This window comes from Anguilla rostrata, chromosome 1 (genome assembly GCF_018555375.3).
Source record: "Anguilla rostrata isolate EN2019 chromosome 1, ASM1855537v3, whole genome shotgun sequence".
Taxonomy (NCBI): domain Eukaryota; kingdom Metazoa; phylum Chordata; class Actinopteri; order Anguilliformes; family Anguillidae; genus Anguilla; species Anguilla rostrata.
The window spans coordinates 59,541,247-59,565,460 of record NC_057933.1 but is presented as its reverse complement, the minus strand read 5'-3'; the positions used below and the strand labels follow the sequence as shown (position 1 = coordinate 59,565,460).

Genomic DNA, 24,214 nt, shown 5'->3' with positions numbered 1-24,214 from the left:
GTTTGTAGCCTTTTTTTAGTTCATTACAGTGGTACAAGTGACAAGAAGTAAGTGGTACTGTGCTGTTAGCCTTTATTGATCACCGTACAAGGTTCATGTAAAGTAACTAGCACAATCTGACAGCACTAACCCATAAAAATGTACTGTGAATGGTACTTGCTCAATCAAATGGTAAATGTGAAAAACATTTGATTACAGTCAGCGGCACCAAAATTTTCTGTCACATCCTCAATAAATGGCAAAACCCCCAGTAGACGATTGAATTAAATCTTTATATATTTAAGTTATATATTTTTTTAAACGTTATCGATTCCACTTGGCCACAGTGAGTGAAACTAGGCGATCTGTGCGTATAGTTTCTATGTAAATTACGTCAAAAGGATTCAGCCTTGCTGTTTGCACCCTAAACGTCACAGCACAGTCATTGCCGTTATCATGATTGTAGCATGAAGTGTCTATTTTCAACCAACTGCCATATATGAGCGCGTAAAATCAACCAAAAAATATAGTTTGCCAAGTTGCACCGTGTGTCTGGACGGTTTCGTGCTTGTTTCCATATGTTTTTGAGATATCATGCCAAGGAAATGAAGACTGTCATGATTTGTGGACTTACAGCTAGCATATTTTGTAAGACTGTCTTAAATGGAAGGGAAAGCTTTGTACAGCTGCTTTTAGCCTCCCTCATACTTATTCCGCCTCTCAGCAGCCACTAAATGCTGGGAATTAATCATGTGAAAATGGCAGCCAGGCAGTTTTTTTTTCCCCCTGTGATCGTTTTATTTATTTATTTATTTATTATTTCCACAGATATTATGCTTTTTAAACATCCTGCATACAAAACTGGCCAAATGCAACAGCTGCAGCCTTGCGTCGCACATGTGGGGCCTAAGCAGGCCTGTAGAAAACCCTGAATCTCTGCCAAAAAGCAGCTGGAAGATGGCTCACTGAAACCTGCTGAAAACACTCTGACCAAGGAGAAAGCCTTTAGAGTCTAATTTGAATGTTTCAATCAGCGGAGTTTAGGTCATTTAGTTCATATTGAAGTCCTGGAGGGCCACAGTGTCTGTGGTCTCCCTTCAATCAGCAGCCAATTATGGCCGTGGTAATAAGGTGTGTGGACTCCTCATCCAATCTACATCTTAAATTAATCACTTAATTGAGGAAGCACACCAAGCAGACAGCAGGCATTACCACCCTCCAGGACTGGTGTCTAGCTCTTCTGCTTTAGGCATTGAGTCAACCTCATTAAATGCCTGTTACATGATGTAATGTAATGTAATAAGGATATGAAGCCTTCCTGAAGTGCACTCACAATGGATGTAGCAGTGACCAGCAATTTTAACAATATGGAAGCCACAGTGTAAATGCTTTCACGGTGTCCTTTTCTGAGGATAGCAGTCGTGTCGTATCCTGCGGACACAGCACAGGAATCCCACACGCCAAGGGACATGGTCTTAGTGAATCCTGCGTAGTGATAAGTGCCGGTCGTTTGTGGTAGAGACAGACGTTTGATAACAGTGTTCAATCCCAGGGGCGGGATTTAGACTGGGGTCACACTTTGGCCTTTTCTGTCCAACATCTTGGGAGGACTCTGTTCTAAATAAGACACTCTGAATGACCGGTCATGGGAGACTCAGAGGGTTTGGAAGTGGGGTGGGGAATAAAAAGTAGGTTGAAGCTACAGTGCAGTGTTGCCACCTGGATGACTGTCTCTGTAGTCACTCTCACACCTGTAATAAATCAGTCTTGGTCCATTTCACAGTCCAAATGTAAAAGCAAAGTGCATAATTTCTTAAGATTTGGAGCTAAATACGAACAGCTTTTTTCCTCACAAACACATTTTGGCAAGTTCCGTTTTATGACCGTTGAACGCAAAGCCGTGTTTGTGAAATAAAACGCTTGCATTTAATTGTAAGCCAAAGTTAAGGGCAGAAGTTGATTGAATGCGAACTGTAGTGTAGCTTGAGGTCATCTCATGAAGTGGATCGGAAGTGGGGTCAAAAGTAATTTGTTACAGCAAAAGACATGGTCACTTGGACAGCCACTGGTGGCCAGAAGCAAAATTTGAGAAGAAAAACAAAATTGTAAAACGAATGCTGAATGTGCAGCTTATGCAATGGCCAATGGTGGCTTTGAGACTATGTTGGAATGTCTCTTAATTTAGTGAAAGTATGCAAAGTGCACTGGGAATGGCAGGCGTGCTGTGCAGTGAGAAGCGTGTGTAGGCGCTACATGTGAGCTCATTAGCGTGATCTGCGTGGGTTCCAGCTGACACGTCACGGGCCTCCCATCACTCTCTTTCCCCCAGTACATTTCCCTCCCCCTTCTCCATTTTATTGTATTGTCTACTGAATGGAAAGCAAAAATGTTCATTCCTCTGTCTCTGTCGTCCCTCTGTCAGTTTCTCCTGTTCCACACCACAGCTAAACATCATCTGTCCTTTAATACTCTCTGAAGAAGAGAGGTAATTTTGAGGTGAGGGATTATATCAGTGATTTGTCTGTACTTTGTGATCTAGTAGCCTAGAGTGCTGAAAAAGCTTCTGTAATTTATTGTAGGCTTAAAACTAGCACCGAAGACTGAATGGAATGGAATGATCTGAAAGAGGCCATTTTAATTCCACATATAGTAATTTCAGATGATTTTCTCCATTTTCAATACGACTGCTAATTGTGGATGGTAAAATGAATAAAGGCACTCACAGCTTTTGTCACATCCCCTCACTGTGACCTTGCTTAAAACAATTCCACAGTAGACCCACTAATGAGACCCCTACGCTGTAAATATTCAGTGTTAAATCAAGTCTGATAAAGCATATTTGGTGCTGATGGACTAAATTTGATCGCCCTTGGACTCACCCAGACTGCTAAATTAACACCAGAGATTTTACTGTGTATAAACTGGGTTTCAACATAAACTGTTCTCACCAGGGATTACAGTGAAGGCACTGTTGTGTTTTAATGCCCCATAATGCATTTGAAAACACACTGAAAAATGAAATCAAACAAAAAAAAAAAAAAAAAAACACATTTTTATACAAAAACTGAAAATTAAAAAAATTACAAAAACGAAGGCAACACTCTTCTTGAAGTGGATTTTATGTAGTATTTGGAATGCCAAATAACCATCATACTAAGCAGTGCCAACTTATAACAGCTGGTATTTAGGACATGCTACCAGGACATGTGCCATATGATGTTATTTCAGTAGATTCATAAGGCATTTGCAAACAGCTGTCAATATTTTGAGCATATCTCTGTAGCACTCAGATACAGTTGACTTCATGCCACCTGGTGCCTGTATCTCTGTAACAGGATTACTGGGTTAGCTGGATAACTGCGAGATAACTGCGCTGAGTAAAACCTGGAACTCTCGCAAATCTGGAACACGGACTGAAGTAAAAAGAGCTGTTCCCTGTTTTAGTCAGTGCAGTTATCCAGCTAACTCAGTAATCCTGCTTTGTGACACAGGCCCCTGGAGTAGGGTTATCACTGCATTAGTTCCTCCCAGTGGTGCACCAGACAACCACAGGCTACCAATTGCCAGTGAGAAATACATCTCTCCTTCCCGAGGGGCTACCACTTTGCAACAAGCGATATGGGAAATTGTCACCAGCTTGTTCTTGCACAGGCAATATATTGTAGGAGTAAGGGCACTTCAGCAGTAGTGATTTGCATGCTGGCAATGACATGAAAGAAAAAAAACAGATAATACTGCAGTTTTCCATCTCTAAAATATGCTTTATTGGCATGACCACACATACAGTAGTATTGCCAAAACAATTGTCTAAATTAATTTAAAATAAACAATAACACAAATATCACCTAAATATGTGGTGCTTATATTCAAACAATAGGCAATTATTTAATATTAAATATGTTTTAAAATGAAGATATTTATCAATATTGTTCCATTTCCGTTGTTTTCAGTCATCAGTCTGTGAAAGTATCTAAAGAGGAACTTGTTAAGGGTCATACATGCACTGCCATTGCAGCAGTGAGGATATCGAATCAGTTCCTTTGTTGCTGTGGAGTGTTCATACAAGAGCAGTGTTTATGCAAGTGATCTTGTAACGGGAGTTTTTTTAGGTTAAATCCCTGGATGACACTTAGATGTTTTCACCCTGTACTTATCCAAAGCCACATTGGTGCATATCAAGTTGTATACATGAAAAACCTCCCACAGTCAATCAAACACACTTAGTTTAATGGCATGCGCAATTCAACTGAACCACACTTAAGTTGTGTCATATCCAATCAAGCAAAAAATTAGCCTGAAAATGTGGTGACTGGGTTGCAGGCAGGAGTGAACTTACCATTTGCAAAGACCGCCGGTCTCCAACTTTGCTTACACATTTTAAATAAAATAAAGATATAAGCAAATTGCATTGCATTACAGGCATTTAGCCGATGCTCATATCCAGAGCAGCTTACACAACTTTTTGCATAGCAGGAATGGAACCCGCAACCTTTAGGTTACAAGACCAGTTCCTTACCCATTATACTACACTATAAAAATAATTCATGCAATATCTTAGTACTTAAACTATATATTTTGTTCTTTCCCAGAGAAACAAATATTGGTAAAATAAGTACATTTTCAGAGTAAAAGCAATTGCAACTGCTAACAGTAGAATTAACTGTTAAGAAGTTGAACATGAAAACTATTTGAGAAGGTCAATATATTCTCCACCCACTGCCTGTATGTAAAAATAATTTTGAATGCATTATATAGGGACCATTTCAAAAATCCTCCCGTAAGGCTTCACTTCAAATGCAGTTTCATAAAGGGAATTTTCCAATTGATGTGATGCTGAAAATACAGACCAATGTGATTCTGTGCATTTCCATCAATGGGCAGCACATGCTTCAGTGTAGTCATGGTAATATTCTTCTCCTCTCTGGCAAATCTACCGCAAGAGAAAAACTTATAAATGATTGCCTCACTCAGTCGCCTACACTGATCTCCAACTATATTCTGTGAGCTATTCATAGCAAACAATTTCTAGAGCTACCAATTAAAATCAATAAAGTGAAATGACCCATCAAGCCAGTAGCACAGATTTATAGTTGTCTGAATATAATTAGCAATTACAGTCAAAGCTCACATGTAATTATCTAAAGCTGTTGTTAATTAGAGACAGGAATTCTTTCATTGAAAAGACTGTGCCTATTATTATAATCCACTGACGTTTACAAAAGGCCAGTCTCAATGTTATATTTACTATCATACACATAAATAAACAATGTTTCCACATGCGAAAACAAAATGTGACATGAAATCACATGAAATTCCACATTTTCACATGTGAACTATAATTTACACACAAAAAACGTGATTTGAAATAGCATAGATAACTTTTTCCGCACTCATTTTATAAGTGGGATCATTTTTATAATACACATACAGTATGTACTCTAAACATATTGGGTGTTCACATTAGGTTTTTGGAAATGTGGTATTTGAACACATGATTTGTTCATAACGTGTAGTTTAAACATTTATTTCTAAAAAGGCCCTTTTTTTGCCCTTTGGGAAAAAAAAAAAATCTTTCTTTCTGTATCCAGCATCGCTATTTTTACTTCACAATATTATGTTGCCAATTAAATCATTATATAAATATTCTACTAAATAATGAAATAATGGAATCATCATGCTTTATACGTGTAACATTACAGTAATAGAGCTATAAAATAAGTCCTTTCCCAGTTTATCGTAAATAATTAGGGCATATGCTGTGGATAAAGTCATTTTTATGCTGTAATGAAGGGGGGATCAAACATGATAACGCTGTGAAAAGTCAAAATATGTCGATAAAAGCCAGAGCTTTTTAACATACCAGAATGTATATATGTATACACACACACACACATATATAATATTTATTTTAAGTTTTGGGCTATATTTTTAAGGAATACAAGCAGACTGACTTTCATTCGCCTTGCTCGGGCATTTTTTTTATGTAATAAAATGAAACCAAAAAAATCTAATGTATTAAATCATTAGCTCCCTATTTTTATTGTAGTGCCAGGATGGGAGAAAGTCATCTTGAAAAAGCAACAGTTTATTTGAGTGTCAATCATTTTGGCAAAAACTTTGTAGTACCAGTTATCATACTTCAATGCAACAGATGAAGCAGCATTTATGGAGATAAGTCACTGGATTAATCTGGAGAGCTGAATTGAATTGCATATGCACGTAAGCAGTCTAAGTGCATTCGATTGAACTTGGCACTTTATTTACTAACAATTCCAAATGTCCTTGGATAGGAATAATGCTCAGACTAAAATGTCAACATGAAAACATAGTCTTTTACCAAAATATGTATAATTTAGCCTGCATGCAGCTAGGTTACTTACAACCTAAAATAATGACATCTTGACAGGGGGAGGAAAGGTGGTGCAGTATACATTTCCTCCATTGTTAAAGTTAGTAGATATGAGGGAATAGTGAAGCCACACTAAGGGCCGTATTTACGAAGAATTCTGCAAATTAGCGTCAGTGCCGCAAAATTATGTGTTGCCAATTTAGTGTGGCATTTACTAAGACTGGTTATGTAAAGTAGATGAGCTCAAGCGCAGCGAGTTCATTAAAATAGTATTGAAGACATGCCTTGTGCATTGCAAGAAAGCAAAACAATGGAATGCAAAATATACAAGTTCTCCTCTGTGGAGCTGGAAATATTGATGAAACCGCTAAACACATTTCAGAACTGCAGTGTTGTTCCAGCGAGAAGAAAAGCTATATGGGAGGAAAATGTATATGGTAAATAGGGGAGAATCCCCTATTAATGTATCGCTTGATAAATGTAACATGGGCAATAGTTCATGTACAATGCGGAAACTTAGCCATGTGGTAACCTTTGCGGGAAATATTTCCAAAAAACTGTTTTTGAGTAAACTACTGTTAGTAAAAATCTCTTCCAGAAGTCAATCAATAAATAAATCAAATCATACATAATTAAAAAAAGTTACATATCCTTGAAAAGTTGACAATGTGACAATGGCTTGTTCAGGTCATACTGCATATCAAAAATGTGTTATTTCCTAATACAGTTTATAATCCAAATATGCGTTTTTTTTGTCCTTTTTTTTGGAGGGGGGGGGGAACTTTATGGAAACTAACACCCCTTTCACAACAAAGCAATGACCTGGGTAAAACCGTTGGTGTGTAGGTCAACATGTTATCCAACCTGGGATCGAGACACAGTGCATGACCTTTTACACAGGCTCGACATGGCTTGGCTTCAGTATGAAAGGGTGCCACAGGTGATTCTGTATGAGTTTCAATCAATGAGCCTCATTGGTTACTATCAAAGGTGCACTAGTATGACATATATGGCCTTTAATACAAAATGTACCATAACGCTACCTGGTAATAAACAAACATCTGTTTTCGAAATCGCCAAGCTGGTCTATGAGCCGAAACAAGGGAGAATTGGCAAGATTTTGAAGTAAAGTCTGAACATATGTTATCTCTATATAAACTATCCCAAATGTAGTAAATATATGAAGATCCTAGCACAGTTATGTTCAATGCAGTCAGCACAGAGTGACAACGAGAGAGTCTGGCTCAGTAATTGATAATAAGGTTTGTATCCATTTGACACAGTGAGTATACACATCTGCCTAAGTACTATACAATATTGTGAATACAGAGATCCTGGCTCAGTTCTACAGAATATAATAAGAATAGGGCTATTTCCATTTTTGGATGGTGTAAAAAGGGAAAAATCCTGTCTCAGTTTGGAAAGGTGTCAACATTCCTTACTACAGACAAAGATGAATGCTCCAGGTTTTCTCTCTTACTGTGAGGGCGCGCTTGGCTTGGGACAGTGTCCCGTTGTGTTGATCTGTGAGTAAATAGTTTCCCTTTTTTTGGAGACGGTTAACAGAGCATTGCTGGCTTAAAGCCATATGCCCCAGGCATACATTAGTTTTGCTGGTGGTTGGAGATACAGGTGGCTGATTCCAGGCCACTACGGCACCCTTTGAATAAAATGAGGAAAAACTCTCTCTTTATCAATGTTGTTCCATTTCCGTTGTTTTGAGTCATCAGTCTTCTTTGTTTTCTTGGCTTATCTAAAGGCCTTACAAGGCCATCAGGACCGAAGTTCATTCTACTCGTAGTGTGTCTTTGAATATCAAAGTCTTTCATTCTCACACAACATATTTTGAATTTTAGAGAATGAATAACCTGTGCCAAGTTTATTACTCTTGCTTGAATTGATTAAGTCAGTGGTGGCCTTCAGTATTCTGGGGCCCCCTGTGAAAAAGGAAGGAGAGGGTAGGAGGGCACTGCTTTTCACAGAGCCCATTTGACAGAGCCCATTACCTACCTTGTAAATATGTAAGTGCTAGTTAAGGACACATTTTGATTGAATCCTGGGCAAAGTGCATTGCTGGTACCTTACATCTTAGCCAAGGTGTCAGGTGACAGTCTTTGCAAGGACTTTCTCCAGAATTTATGGAATACTGGCAAATGAGGAATTAGGATGGACACATTTGGCAGTACATAGGACTGTCGCAAAGGAAAACATGACACTGGAACCATTACATCAAGCCGATCACTGGACTGTGAAAAAACATTTTGGGTTATGCTGTTATAGTTTGTTCTGTGATCACATAAAGCTTTTCCTTCCATTCGATTGGAATTATTTATATGCCAAATTTCTTCCCAGCGCTGAAATTGGAATGGTATGCCACACTCAAACACACATTGGTGGTTCCCCTTGTATTTCTTGCATTTTTAATTTTGCATATGTATTGCCAGTTGGCCCAAAGAGTCCTGAAACATTTTCAGGATTGTACAAATAGTGCCTTGACCAACAGGATTCCTTTATTTTCCATTCACATTCATACTAATACATAGTCAGATCCCAACAACAGATATCTGGCACCATCATCTCGGCATACTATGGCCCTATAGCTGTATACAAGAGGTCGGTTGCCCTGATCTGGGAAACTGGGAATGAGTCAGGAAACAGACAGGAAGTGAGATCATGTGCAAAGCACAACAGCGGCCATGCATCCATACTGACGGAGAGGAGGAAGAAGGCTCTGTGGCCCAGTGCCATGCCATAGCTTCATCCAAGCTGTGGGCGTATGTGTTATTCTGACACATTTTCTGGCTGCTGAGATCGATTTATATTTAATAATCCATCTACCACTTTTGGTAATATTATATTTGTGATGCTGAAAAGCAGCATGGATTTTCTTGTGAAAACTGAATACAAAAATAAACAAGTAAAACAGCCAAACTGAGCAACAAAGATTTATTGTGAGAGTGAGCAACTCAATGTGTAAGAGTAATAAAAGGACAGGGTCAATGACCGTTCAATGCTTTTATAAACAGTATTATGACAGGTCAAAAAGTTGCACGACTGCATATATAGTAGGCTACCGTGAAAAGAGGTGGCTGTCAAGCTTGAGATGACTAGGGTGACCTTGATATGTTCAAGATACCAAATGTGTTTCCTGCTGTAGTGTATTTTAAAAAGTCTGGAAAAATTGATTATTCAAACTGGCGATGAAATGAATGATTGGACCTATCTATTATAATCTGATTAACTATACTTGATCTCTCTCTTACAGGTTTTATTACTAACTGTGGTGGAACGTTAAAAGGAAGAAATGGTACCATAGAGAGCCCAGGTTTTCCATATGGATATCCGAATGGTGCCAACTGTACATGGGTAATCATCGCAGAGGAGAGGAACAGAATTCAGATCGTCTTTCAGTCTTTTGCAGTGGAGGAGGAATACGATTTTTTGTCTCTGTATGACGGACATCCCCATCCAGCAAATTTCCGGACTAGGTGAGTGTACTCCATTCTCTATGTCTGTCGGTTATAGTTCTCCCAGAACTGCAAGGGCAAGCTGTTGATATTCTTCACCATTCCTACGTGTGTGTATAAGGCAGGCACAAATGTGACATGATGATTTTTATCCTTTTAAAAACATTACATTAAATATTGTGGAACTACATGGTCCTAGATTTATGAACATCTGAATGCCAAGAATTCAGAAAAAATCTAATTTATAAGAAGTAATCCATAATATAAATCTATAAGAACTATGTAAACTATAACCTGCATTGTGCTTATGATGAATTCTATGAAGGAGGGGTGCAAAACAATTCAACTCACAATGAGATCATATTAACATTTATTTAATTGATTTAATGGATCTATTTCTGTCTTTGGATTCTGACCCATGAATTATAAAAATGCACACACAAAAAGGGGCACACAAAAAATACACCGAATAACAAAATATATATTTATTCCATGGTTTGGATGAATACTCAATTCTGATTGGTTCACAGCTGTACATTATATTTGTGTGTAGGCATGGTAATCTGGGTATTTTGCCTCATTACAGTTCTAAACTACTATGAGAACTTTCAAATTGTTGGCTTATAAATCCTGACAAGGTAACCATAGCAACAGGTTATAATAGCCAATTCACAAAACCAATAGTTAAGGTTAAATAGGCAGATAAAAAGCATTTTCATCCAGCGAATATCTTTGTTGCAACACGTTACATCAAGCTTTTATGAGGTCAGGGGGGCAATATTTATTAAGTTTGGAAATATGACCGTACCGTACCGTAGCAATATAATGTGGATTAGGGAAAATAACACAGCTGACTGTCTGCTCATGATACCTGCAGCTAAACGCATCATACCAACAGATAATGTGTACTTAGTTTCTCATTGGTAAATGTCTTTTCTCTTTTATGTTTTTCATTGTTGATGATAAGGACAAGTCTGTAGAATCCGAACTCTAGTGCCATGACCCATTATCAGAGGAACCATATATTTAGATAAGTGATATGTAGATAATGGTTTTAGTTACGTACTTGATAAAAAGTATTAAAAGTAAAAAATACCGTTTTATTTTTTCCATGCATTTTAGTTGTAACCATGGAATAAGAGATATATATCACCCCATGCCAGTGAATATACAAGAACATATGACACTTAAGGGTGGTTAACTTCGGTTATCAGCCTCTGGCTGATTACCATCCTGTCATGCCATATATTCTTGTATATGCACGGCATGCCACAGTTTATATCATACATCTACAATGCGTTCCATTATGCTTGGGACAAAGACATAGTTTTGCTTGATGTGTCGCTATGCTCCACAAATTTTGATTTGCAGTCAAACAATGTGCATGTGGTTGAAGTAAGATTCTCATCTTTTTTTAAAAGGTACTTTTTTACATTTTGGTTACACCATGTAGAAAGTCCAGCAATTTTTATACATAGCCCCCCCACCACCCCCCTTTTCAGGGCACCATAGTGTTTGGGATAAATGACTCCACAGGTGTTTCTGATGAGTCAGGTGCGTTCAATTGCTTCCTAAGAGAGTAAGTATAAGAGAGCTTTCAGTATCTAGTCTTGATTCTAGGCTTTTGATTGCCTTTGGAGGCTATTATTGGCGTTTGTCAACATGAGGGTTGTGCAATAACAGTCAAAGATGCCATTATGATGCTGTGAAATAAGAACAAAAAAAGTCATAGGCCAAACCTTAGACTTACCAAAATCACCTGTCTGGAACATTATTAAGAAGAAAGAAGAAAGAGAGCACTGGTGAGCTCAGTAATTGCAAAGGGCCTGGTAGGTTAACTAAGACCTCTTCAGTTGATGACTGAAGAATTCTCACCATAATGAAGAAAAAACCCCAGACACCTGCCTTACAGTATCTGCAAAAGTTCAAGCAAATGCCTCCTGCCTCATTGTATGACACTTCATTTTACAGCAGGACAATGATCTCAAACATACTGGTAAAGCAACAAAGAAGTTATTCAAATTCTTGACTGGTTAAGGCATTCACCCAGTCTGAATCTAATTGAACATGCGGTGCATATGCTGGAAAAAAAGGTACAGGTGCAGGATGTGAGTTTGTTTTCCAACAATTTTCTAGTAAACAATTGTCTAGTAAATCAGATGTACCCGCGAAAACATCCAAGGTGATTGTGTGACTGGTGACAAGATGGCATTTTTACACTGAATTTGGCATTAATACATACAGATTATGAAAGTCAAGATATTGTTCCGCTAAAATGAGACAACAAACTGTAATTTATATGAGACTGCTCATAGCGACTTCCAACTGATTATGACAGAACAGGTCATGTCTCTCTCTCCAGAAGACAGCGTGTGTGCATGCGTTGGGAGGGAGGGGCTTTAGAGGGAGAGCTGACGGGAGGGGGTGGGAAGGGGTGGAATTTTCTTTTTACATATCTAGCTCTCTCTTGCTAGTTTCTTCAGACTTACATACTTCAACTTTAAGGCGACTAACAAGCAAGTGCTGAAGATGCCTGCAGTACAGGCCTGGCAGAGCATCACCAGAGAAGATACTCAACACCTGGTCATGTCTATTGATCACAGATTTTAAGGAGTCATTGCATGCAAAGGATATGTGTCAAAGTACTAAACACGACTACTGTTATTCACATACTATTAATGTGCACGTACTATTAATGTGCCCTAAATATAATGGTGCCCTGAAATGGGGGGACTATGTATAGCAAGTGCTGTAATTTCTAGATAGTAAAACCAAAGTGTGTAAACATACCCTTAAATAAAAGCTGTGAATAATCACCGTAACCATATACAAATTACTTAAATTCTAATCTAAAATTGCGGAGTACAGTGCCAATATATATGCAGTACCAGTCACAAATATTAGGTTACCAGTGCTTTTAAAGAAAACTTCTAGCAGATAAGATTTCAGTCAATTCAACTACCACTATCTCCCACTTTGCAAAAAGATTGGATAGACTTTCTGTAACTCGTTTAATTGTAATGAGAGCCAAAGGAGGCTATTTTGAGCAAAGTTCTGTCAACGATTATTTTTGAAGTAAAACATATTTCTGTGTGTAAAAAAATAAAAAATAAAAATGAACAAGTGAGACAACAAGCTGACATCCTAATCAACAAAGGCACATTGGGTTGTCACTTTGGGTTGTCAGACTTCCATATGCAGACCCAAGCCTCTACAGGGATGTATGAAAGTATTTACTGGGCATATTTTGGCAAAGTGGAATTCATTCAGTGCAATTGGGTTCGCCTGACTCCCCATGGATTCCACTTGAGAAGGCCAAACCCACTTGGTGCTCTTAAAAGAAACAGCTTTATTAGAAACCAACATCATGTTTTTGTCAATAAAGAGCGTAAGAAGGTATAGCTGTGTTCAGTCTTGACTTTAACCCTACCTTTTTTGGTAGCAGTTAGAATTTTAGAATTGAGGTCGGAATTACAAACTCAGCAAGGGTTATATTTAATTAAGTTGCCTGCACCACATACAACACACACACACACACACACAACAAACACCAAACACACATGCTATATAGCTTATAGCTTTTTATATATACACTTGGCTTATAGCTTCGGCTCTGTACTTCAGCACGTTGGATTTGAAATAAAACAGTGAATGTTATGTTAAAGTGCATTTGAGGGTCTTCACATAATGGGTGATCCATTTAGGATTTAGTACATAGTACTAGTTATACATAGTAACAAACTTCACTGTTTATTTGCAGCATATAGCTATCATTAATGACACTGTGCACACAATATCGGCTTTCTTATTTGGTCTGTTTTGATTTTACATTTGATTTAACAAAAAATTCTCATTTTATGGATATTCTGGGAAGACTACAACTATTTTAAGTCATTCATTTAATCAAAGTGCCCAAACATATGGCATACATATTCACGGCTGGGGAATAATTTGGGGGAAAGCATGTATACTACATTCAAGGAATTTAGCTGGTCTGATTATTAGTTAGCATATTAATGAACAACTAACAAACTGAAGGACCATTGATGAGTGTAGTCCTCACAAACAAATATAGCAATGTTTTTGTCCCAAGAAATATTTATAGTTTGTTTGCCATAAATATTCTTCAGCATAGGCACCAAATGTTGGGGGGCTTAAATCATTTGGCAAAAAATCCAAGGGGAACATCAGATAAGCTCTTTGCTCACATGACAATTGGAATACAAACACACAAACGTGTACTTCAGCACTGTGGAAAGATGTGTCTGTTTTAGTTCATTCCCCCTGGGGTGGCATTGGGAGATGATGAAATAAAATGTATCTGCTGAACAGATTCCTTGCCTTTCACTTAATGTGTCAGAGTGAACAAACATGCTCTTATATCATAATCAAATAATCGCCTACTCTGACTGCTCTGCATCCATTATTTAGGCAAATATTATACAATTAACATATTCATGTGCTAATGAGTAAATTAGCATGTAGCATATTAAAACACTGGCTTGATGAACTTAATTTAGCCTCGCTCACATCTAAATCTGTTGGTATGAAGCCATAGAGACACTTCATGTTGATTCTAGCCGTCCATGCTATTTACATAACTTTGAATGCTTTACTGGAGACAAAGCAGAATATTTTATCACACGCTTACATGGATTGCAAATGATCTGGACAGACTTATTGATAGTTTTACATAGGCAAAGTGCGACTTAGAACTCACAGTTATTCAAACAGCCACTTTTCCATTCAGGCAGAGGAATGGGAAGGGTTAACTCTGGAATTTCATTCTGGAACGTGCCAGGTTTCTCATCTCTGTAATCTGCCAGAACTAATCCTTTCATTTCTGTGCTGAAAGACCCTTGAAACTATAGAAGAGAAATCAGGACTTGTTCCAAAGGATACAAAAAAATCATTTTGATGGATCTTTCCAAATCCAGATATGGTTCAAAAATAGTAACTGCACTCAATTATATTTTTAGTCTCCTATTGTTTAGAAATCATGGAGCTTGATCATATTGCTGCTGCGCATGTTATTTCAGAAAAGAATGTGCTTTCGACAGCAGCTTTAAAATCAAATTAGAATAAAAAAAAATAGTGTGGCTGTTAGCACTCTGACAATTTTCTTTATGGGTTATTTTTAAATATACACAGTACTTTGAGTTAACTGTTCTGTGTGTAATGCTCAATGCTAAATAGAAATGTATTGAAGTCTTTTCAGTCATACACGGACTAAGGGTGAAACCCCTAACGGTGGCCTTTCTGATGCAATAACAGATTTATCGCGATCTTGTGTCATGATAATCATGATGTATAGTGTGGTTTTGGCGGCTGTCTGCGTCTCCTGCCCCCTCTCCCAGCCTGGTAAACTTACAGCACCTTGGACAGCGGCAGCCTCACATGCAGGGTTTCTCACCCGAGTCTGATTAGCAGCCAGGTCAGGTGCTGCTCGTTGCATTCATTGGGCCCCTTAAAGGCACAGTCCGCCATTCACAGGGGAGAGGTTTGCAGCGAGATGTTATTTTCCCCCCATAATTTCATTAATGCGGATAAAAGAACATAATAACATTTGGCCTGTTTCTTTGTTTGTTTTTTGTTTGTTTGGGCTCGTTGTTGTTTTTTTCACTGGGAGACAGGGACAGGAATGAAAAAAACTAACAAGATTATGCACCACTTTTCTCCATGTAGCCGAGCTAAATAAACTCAGTGGACTAGAGACGGTGTCAACACTCCCCCCCCCCCCCCCATGCCAGACAGGACAACAGGATTGGTTCACTCAGGTTGAATCCTGAGGTAAATCATCAAATATACCACACAGCTCTCAAAATAACTGCTACCAAGCATCTGAGTAAACTTTAAACCACCATAGAAAACACATTTTTAAAGGTGGTCAGCTAACAGAATGATTATCCTCCAGCCTAGACTTCTTGCAGGATCACATGCTTTCAAAAGATGCGTTTATGCTGCTTACTCAGGAGCGGAAATTGTAGAGAAATTAGACCGTAGCAAGTCTTCCAGGACTTCAGGAATCCTCTTGATGCATATTCAGAGAGAGCTAATCATTAAACATAAAGTGGATTACTGCAAGCTGAAATTTTAAGGCTGTGTGAGTTGCTTAATGCCAAAATTCATCAAAGCGTGGCGTTATCTGCAGGTACTTAGAGCTCTCTGCTGCTTTGCTACCAGCCGTTTTCTTGAGATTGTTGGAGAATGTCATGTCATCAGCAAAGACCTCACATCAATCTGCATGCACAAGGTTTAAAAAACTCTGTGTTGCATGCATGGTATAAACCGTTGGCATATCTTCCAATGCTATGTACTATGTGGCAGCTCTGATGTGTCCTGTGTATGCTTGGCTTTCATACCATGTGCAGGTGATGCATATTGAAAATATGTCTGTGGCAGATGCTTAAGTGCAAAGGAATAGTGAGGGGTCATATGTGACAATTACATTTGGAGCAACTGTGATCCCATGGCTTTGCTAGTGGTGACAAAAATGATAAAACATTTCTTTTAATTAAAGTTACAGTCATCATCAGTGAGTTTCTTTTCAATGGGACGTATCATCCACTTATCAATTTCCCAGTGGTGAACTTTAAACACAGTTTCTCATGCTATTATTTCTAAATATTGCTGATATTTCAATACGGCCAATATTTCAATAATGTTACAGATTTTTTGATGTCAAAAGCACAAAAAGACTGCATAGCAATGACTAGCTAAAGGCATTAACTGTCTTACGTTTTATGACCAATTTATAAACAAGTTAATAATTAGGTAGAATTGTCGCTATCTTCTGGAGTGCAGTAGGAATGACGCACTAGTCAACATTAAAGCAGGTATTTACATGATTATATAAAATACACTGTCAAATGCAAACAATATGTGTTTTAACTAGTTTTATTTTTATTCTATTGAGCATTTATTTGTACAAACACAGAATGACATTAATAAATACTAGCACCTTTTTAATACAGGCCTAATTGCATTGCAGTGCTGCTGTGGCCTACTTGCTAGCCAAGCAAGAGCATCAAGGACAATTATTATAAGCAGTTCGGTTAATTTGCACTATCCAGCAGAGTGCAGTTGGAATTACGCTGGTTGACTCTTTCTTTATTGAAAATAAATTACTTCTGGTGAGAGCGCCACAGGAATTCTGAGTTTGGTGTAAATCCAGGATAACTGATAATGATTTCACGACCCAATAGATATCTCCCGCAACCCAAACTTGTATCGTGACCCACGGTTTGTGCACTGCTGCCCTAGAAAGTGACCTATACCCTGGTACACGATAAACCATATAGGGAGCCATTCTGAATGCAGGCATGGTCACATGAGGGTAGTTTACCATGTAGGTAGCAAGTCCACTACCCTGAGTGGCCTCTTCCTTTTCCTGGAAATGACCAATCTCAACATCTTATCATAAGTCCACCATAGAGCTGTAATAAGACTAAGATCAATACGAATGAATAAAACATAAAGATATATTGCCAGATAAATCTTTCTGCCCCTACATTCATTCTAACTTAAGGATAGCATGTGTGAACTTGTATAATATATTCCAAATCAATAACATTACTACAGAAATGCATTTTAACATATACTGGTTTCACTTACCTTTACTATACCAGATACATTACTGAAAATACATTCTCCAATTTTCCAGTGATATATTTCTAATGTGGTAAACTGTCAGTGAGGTGCCGATATGAAATAAAAAAATGAATGTAATTTGTCCTTAAAATGCTTGTTTATGGCCACCAAACCAAAACTGAAATAGTGAAGCAGTTTGACAGATTATTAATCTTAATCTCAAGAACAATATATTTTTTATCATGCTGAAACCTATTCTACATTCATGAAAAATAAAATAAATCATATTTTTGAAAATATTTTCACTGAAGTATGTTTTTGTCATCTGAGACACTTGTATTATGTCAGGGAACTTAAACTAATTAACTTTTTTCTGTTGGGTGTCAGGTGGATTTGAATGCTATATTACTTAAATAAGGAGAGAAGTAGAAAAAAAGTCAGGCATTTTCAATATGACAGGGTGGGTCAGCTGGCAAAGGACATTTATAGCAAAACATTGAGTGAGTGTGGGGGTGGGACAAAAATGATGCTGGTGGAGGTGGGCACGCCATAAACTGTCACAGGAATGTAGCTCGTTGAGATAGTGTTATAATAGCATGTGGGAGTGGGACTGGAAAAAAACTGCCTCATGCAGGGCTGTAGACTGTAGTGGATCCCCTGAAGAGCAACTACTCAACTTCTGCCCTGAAAAACCACAGGCCAACAGGTTGCTGACCTCCATTTAGACCAAAATGCCCTCAGAACTGGGTAGTAAAGCTAAATAGGTTCAATCATGACAGCAGTTCCTTGAACCAGAAGGATAAATACCTAACTGGAACAAAGCCTACACATGCTATGACCACACAGCATTAGCCCTGTAGACACCTTCTCTCCAAAAATAGAAGTGAGAAGCCTATTCTGTGGCTCTCAACCCACCGCCCTGCAGACAACCTTCATGGGTAGTACATCCCTAGTAAATATTTATTCAATGGTAGAACAGAAGTTGAAGAGCAGGGAACAGTGGATGGCTGGCTGCAATCTCCAAACTAATTTCTGATTACTTTGATCTAATGGCTTCTTCACAGTACTCTTTTCATGCCATTTTACTCTGAATCATTTTTAAATAAAGAATCATTTAAGCTAAGCTTGACAACTTAGAATCATCTGAAGTACCAGCCCAGCCTGCTTGTAGACTATGTGGTCTTTTAATGAGAGTAGACAGGCCAGCTCCTACATGTCACTTAAAAAAGTGACAAAACAACAGAACTGTCAACATAAAGTTCTTCTCACCCCTCACCAAGAACCATCTTTGTAACCATGCAGAAAAAATTTGACTGGTGCGTCTTATTCATGTAACGGCTTCTCTTTGAAGGCATTGTGCACACCATCCTCATGAATAAAACATACTCTGACATACATCTGGCACTGGGCTTACAGAGTAATGCCTCAAGGCAACCTAGCTGCATGAGTTGTTTTGTTTTACATGGCAATTGCAAGAGCATGGAACACTCTAAGAACAGAACCATCAGAACATAGAACCACAAGAACACAGTTTGGATTTATAAAAAAAAAAAAGACTAAATATGTTAAGATTTAACTTGAAAAGTATAGTGGAATAAATTCAGAAGGGTTGACAGGAAACAGATCATTTGCTGGGTGTTTGGTTTTTTATCATATATTGCATTACTGAAGAGGGGAATAAAGAAGTACTTGACTCATTGCATTTCCTCGGGCATTTCGAGCCACCAACCCTTGAATATGTCACAATAATAAATACAGAAATCCTCCCATACATAAATCCTCTTTCTCAAAAATAAAGCATTTTCAGAAGATGTAACCATGTTGCAGTGGTGCTTCAGTAGTGCAATGCTTTACTCAATTTCAAAGTGTCCATCCCCTAACAATTCAAGACCTGCTGTGAATTATAGGAGAGCTCAGGGGGACAGAAAATCTTGTAGGTCTAAAATTACAGAGGAAGCCAGATTCTGACAAAAAGAAAATGTATGTTTTTTCAGCCAGGAAAAGGGAAACTGACATTTCATTCGGTTAAGGGACTAAATGTCTACAGAACTCAAACGGCTCAGCCTCCCTCCTTTATATTGCTCTAAATACCTTTGCACAAATGTGACAGTTTTCTCCTAGCTTGATCATGTTCTAAGCATAACTAGAACTACTTGCCTATAGTTCCCATGAACATTGCATTACATTACAGGCATTTAGCAGACGCTCTTATCCAGAGCGACTTACACAACTTTTACATAGCATTTTTTTTTATTTTTATTTTTTTAACATTGTATCCATTTATACAGCTGGATACATACTTAAGCAATGCATGTTAAGTACCTTGCTCAAGGGTACAACGGCAGTGCCCTATGCAGGAATTGAACCCTTGACCTTCGGGTTACAAGCGCAGTTCCTTACCCACTGTGCTACACTGCCGCCTACGCATAAACTATTATAATTGGGTGTCAGCACTTTTGTTGCTTGATCCGTTTAAATGAAAGTGCGATTTCCAGTATTGGTGGATGGGTTTAAATTGTTGTGTTTGTTATTATAATATTAACTCCAACACACTCTTCCATCATGTGAAAATTAATACAGGCTTAATTAAGGCTAATAGAGATCTCTCCATAAATCCATCTACCTTGTTGACACCACCCTTTCTAATTAACCTCAATAAAAGTATAACTATATAGATGGATAATATGGAAACTGATCATCACAAAACTACGAATTTGGTGAACCATAGCAAATGCATGTCAAGTTGGAACACATAAAAAAAGTAATATGACTTATAAGTAATGTTATTACTTACAGATAAAGGATGTTTTGTTGAAAATCCCTGAATGAAATATGTCATGTCATAAAGTAATTAATGTTTGTTGATATGCATGAAATATGTTACATATTACAGGAAAATACATGTCTGAGGCAAAGTTTTACTAAATCCAACCGAGCAGTAATAGTTATGGTTCACATAAATTGCACTTTTTTTCTGAGCAGAATTCAAGCTCTGATGTACTGTAAGTGCCAAATGCAATATCTCAGAAACCACTTGGCAAGGGAGGCAGAGCTTGTAGCTGAGCCTCTTATTACGTTGAAATGTGATGAAGCTTATATATAGCCTATTCCACAGAACTGTTAAAAGAGCAGTTTGTAAAGATCATAGAATAGTTTTCTGTTGCGTCACCATAATAAACATTTCTATTTTGGTTTCTCTAAACACAGTGACCCTCTGTGTGATATTATGGCACTGCCATTAGCTCTGTCTTCTAAGAAACATGAACATGAACCCCATTTGCACAGATAATATTTTGTATCAGATATTTTTTCTTTCCCTAATTTGACCAATGGTATTCGAATATTCTCTTCGTAAATAGGTAAACATTAAACAGAGATTAGTATTTTTCTTAAATATCATTTACCAATGAAAATTCAATATTGGAAAAACACATATGGCTATTTGATTATTGTGTGTTGGGTTAATGTGAGGTCAGCTACTTCCAAAGGAGTGGCACAAAGATCCTGAAAAAAAAATGCGTATGGCTATACAATTATTGTGTGTTGGGTTCAGTCTACTTCTGAAGGCAAGCTGGCATTATGCAGAGGCAATTTAAAAACATATAAATTAAACAGGTGTATCAATGCACGCATTGCTGAACACATTGACAGATGAATTTATCATTTAAGAGAAATAAAAGCAGTTTAAGTTCAGCTGAGTTGTCAGGCTAGACTATGTTCAGTTTCCCCCATGATCATTTTTCATGGTTAATATTTCTCAGTTCCTCTGTAGCCTACTGGATATGCACAGGCTATACATTCTTTATGACAAACTGCCCAACCCTGTTCCTGGGGATCTACTGTCCTGTAGGTTTTCCTAATTCTGCTAATTAGCAGCTCATTAAGATTGTTATCTGTTGTATGTGATGCACTTTGTTGGGGTTGGGGAGTGAAAGCCTACAGGCCAGTAGATCTCCACTAGAAGGGTTGGGCAACCCTGTTCTATGACATGAACCATACAGTGTATACAATTTGATCACTGATCTGTAGGCTTTTTGTTGTTCGTTTGTTTTTGGACCCACTATGTATAATGGTCTTCGTTCCTACCACAATTGCAACCTCTCAATACTAACGAGCTGTTAATTGTTCATTATTAGACGCTTGATGGCTAATGAAGAATGACCTCAAGGTGATTCTTCATTAGGTCACATTATGTGAGAAATAGCTATGTAGGCAATGAAGATTGAATATTCAATATTCACATGCTAATACTTTAATTTATTCACATCAACTAATACTTTATTTGCTTGTTTGTTTGTTAGTTTGTTTGTTTGTATTTGTAATGGGCTATGTGGCAAAATGTTAAATTATTTAATTTATTCAGAATAATTATAAATAATCTAACTTTAGACTGGCAGGTGAAATAATTGTGGTCTAGCTGCAAATAGTCTGATTATCTTGTTTAATCGTTATAAATGTATAAAATGATTTAGAACTAAAAATCAGAGCCTTCTTTTTGTTGTACGTTTTTTTTTATTTTTTCAATTAGGCTAAAAAAGTGCAAGTAACTTTTCCAGTAAATGATTACATTTCAAAATTAGTGTCATTTGTCTTCACTTTCAAAGTGATTCACTTCAGAATTCCACCTTCCTGTTGGGTTCCTATCTCCATCAGCTGTGGAGACACATACACAAGCCAGAGATGACAGCGGTACTGTACAAATTTGCCAGCTGTATTAATATGTCTCTGACTATTTTATTTTTAAAGTAATCCTGCTTTGCGAAACAGGGCCTAGAATAGCTAAATACCAAACAAGGAAAAACATAAAATAGCTGCACTGGCACAACGGAGTAGCTACCAAATCATGTTCCCACGTGCTAAGGGGAGCATTCAGTGTAAAACTTTTTATAACACTGCCTGTTTATTGTTACCATTTATATGGAATCATTCATATTGCTAAAGATGCTATTTTCAATCTCTCTGACCAACTCACCTCTTCGCTTGACGTTTTGCTTTTAGTACTCGAGGGTGTGTCCTCAACGGAGGTGTGAGTGGGACTGAGGATGATGGAGGTGTGAGCGGGGTTTACAAGCACAGTCTACAGGGGCCCTACTTAGTAGGCTAAACCTTTAAATAATGTCGAAGAAATGTGTGCAATTTAGCGATGCAAAGAGAAATGATTTTATTACTCACCTATAGCCTAATTGAGGAGAACTGGCTATATCGAATTGTATTGAGCATTGTGTGAATATCATGTGCTTATATTCATTTAATTATGTCAGTATTGAAACTCTGTAGATGCACTTTTATTTATTTTGCAGTGAGAAAATAACTACACCATGCATCGTATGCCACAGGGTTAAACCGAACACTGTGACAAGCCAACTCTTCTTTTTTTTCTTTTTTTTTGCAGCGCTAAATATCTAAAGCGACTCTGAAATCAAGGACGTTCATCTGTCAAAGATTATGCTTCCTTTTGCTATTGTTGCTATATGTATGGTGCGTCAATCGTGGTCAATTCCGTGTTTTCCGAGCATAAACGTAGGATCTAAATCTGTGCTCTCCACTAGCATGGAGTGTCACTAAACAAAATGTTTAAAGCCACAATGAGTATATACAGTTTGTACGCACTGCCATGTTTGGCAGTGGTTCGATTTCAGCCGAGTTCTCCTTCTTATCAATTATATTCCCAGCTCGATTGAGGAGGCAAGACACAAAGAGCAAACTGGATGGGCCAATGGGATGACCATACTGTGTGAACCCAGTGCTCATGGGAATTGTAGTATCTTGTAGTGTTACCTCAATTTGAATTTATTATTTCTGATGCCTTTTGTGAACTACAATGATTTTTTTCATAGAAAATGCTATGAAAAGGTCACCTGACAAAGTGGCTGGTCATGCCACTGCCGAATTCTACCTGTATAATGTTGTTTGTGTGCTCTTCTGGGAATCATATGTTTGCCAATATGCATTTTATCTTTACACAACCAATTACAAAAACATATTTATGACAAATACATCATAGCAATTTATTTTTATAAATTTATATGAAATGTCATTTTTGTTTGAGTTTCTGTCCGTGGATGCCTCCACATTTTATTAAATAAATTTAATATCATAATTACCCCATATCAAGTATTTCCAATGGCATGATTGCATTTGTGCAATACCAGCATTATAATGTGGACTGTTCAAACCATTAAAATACTACTCTGGCAATGTGTTTGTGCATCTCTGAATCCCTGAGAGGCTGTTCAGTGAGTCCCCATTCCACCCACTCATTGCAAACGTTCGGAACAAGCAAACGTTAGAAAATAGCAACCGTGGCTCAACTGTCAATTCTCCATTTTTGTTTTCAATTATACCACTCAGAAGTTTAGATATTTGCATTAAACAAGTGTATTTGTACCTCGGCACATTCTGTGCTGTCAAAATAGACTGCAACATTTATATGGCTTCAAGCAATAGCCCTCAAGAGTAAAATTAAATTGCATCATATTACATGAGTTAAGTATGATGACATGCCAACATTAATTTGCAGCATTTTAAAACTTTTTTCTGTGAGTTTGATATATGTTATGCTTTTTCTTTTATTAAAGCAACAGTGATTGCAATGTAGGAGAGCCTCAAGTCCATGTCCATGATTTTCTGGATTTTCCTGACTTCTGACACCTAATGAGCAAAAATCCTTCTTAGTTTAAATCCCGTTTAATTGAATATCATTTGTCTTTATAGTAGCTTTTGATTTAATCCAAGTCATAGCTGTTTATAATGGACTGAAAGAGCCACACACGTGGGTGATCAGATTCTCGGCAGCTGTCATATAGTAGGTTAAGTCAAAACTCTTAAA

General features: G+C 37.6%; 1 protein-coding gene across 4 annotated transcripts in view; it reads left to right on the top strand.

Annotated features, from left to right (window-relative positions):
• LOC135260434 (CUB and sushi domain-containing protein 3-like) overlaps positions 1-24,214 on the top strand; it is a 325,294-nt gene that overhangs the window by 28,370 nt on the left and 272,710 nt on the right. For all 4 annotated transcript variants that reach the window (XM_064345673.1, XM_064345666.1, XM_064345659.1 and 1 more), the window contains exon 2: positions 9,594-9,816. In XM_064345673.1, coding sequence (XP_064201743.1) covers positions 9,594-9,816 — 223 coding nt within the window. The remainder of the gene's footprint in view (positions 1-9,593; positions 9,817-24,214) is intronic.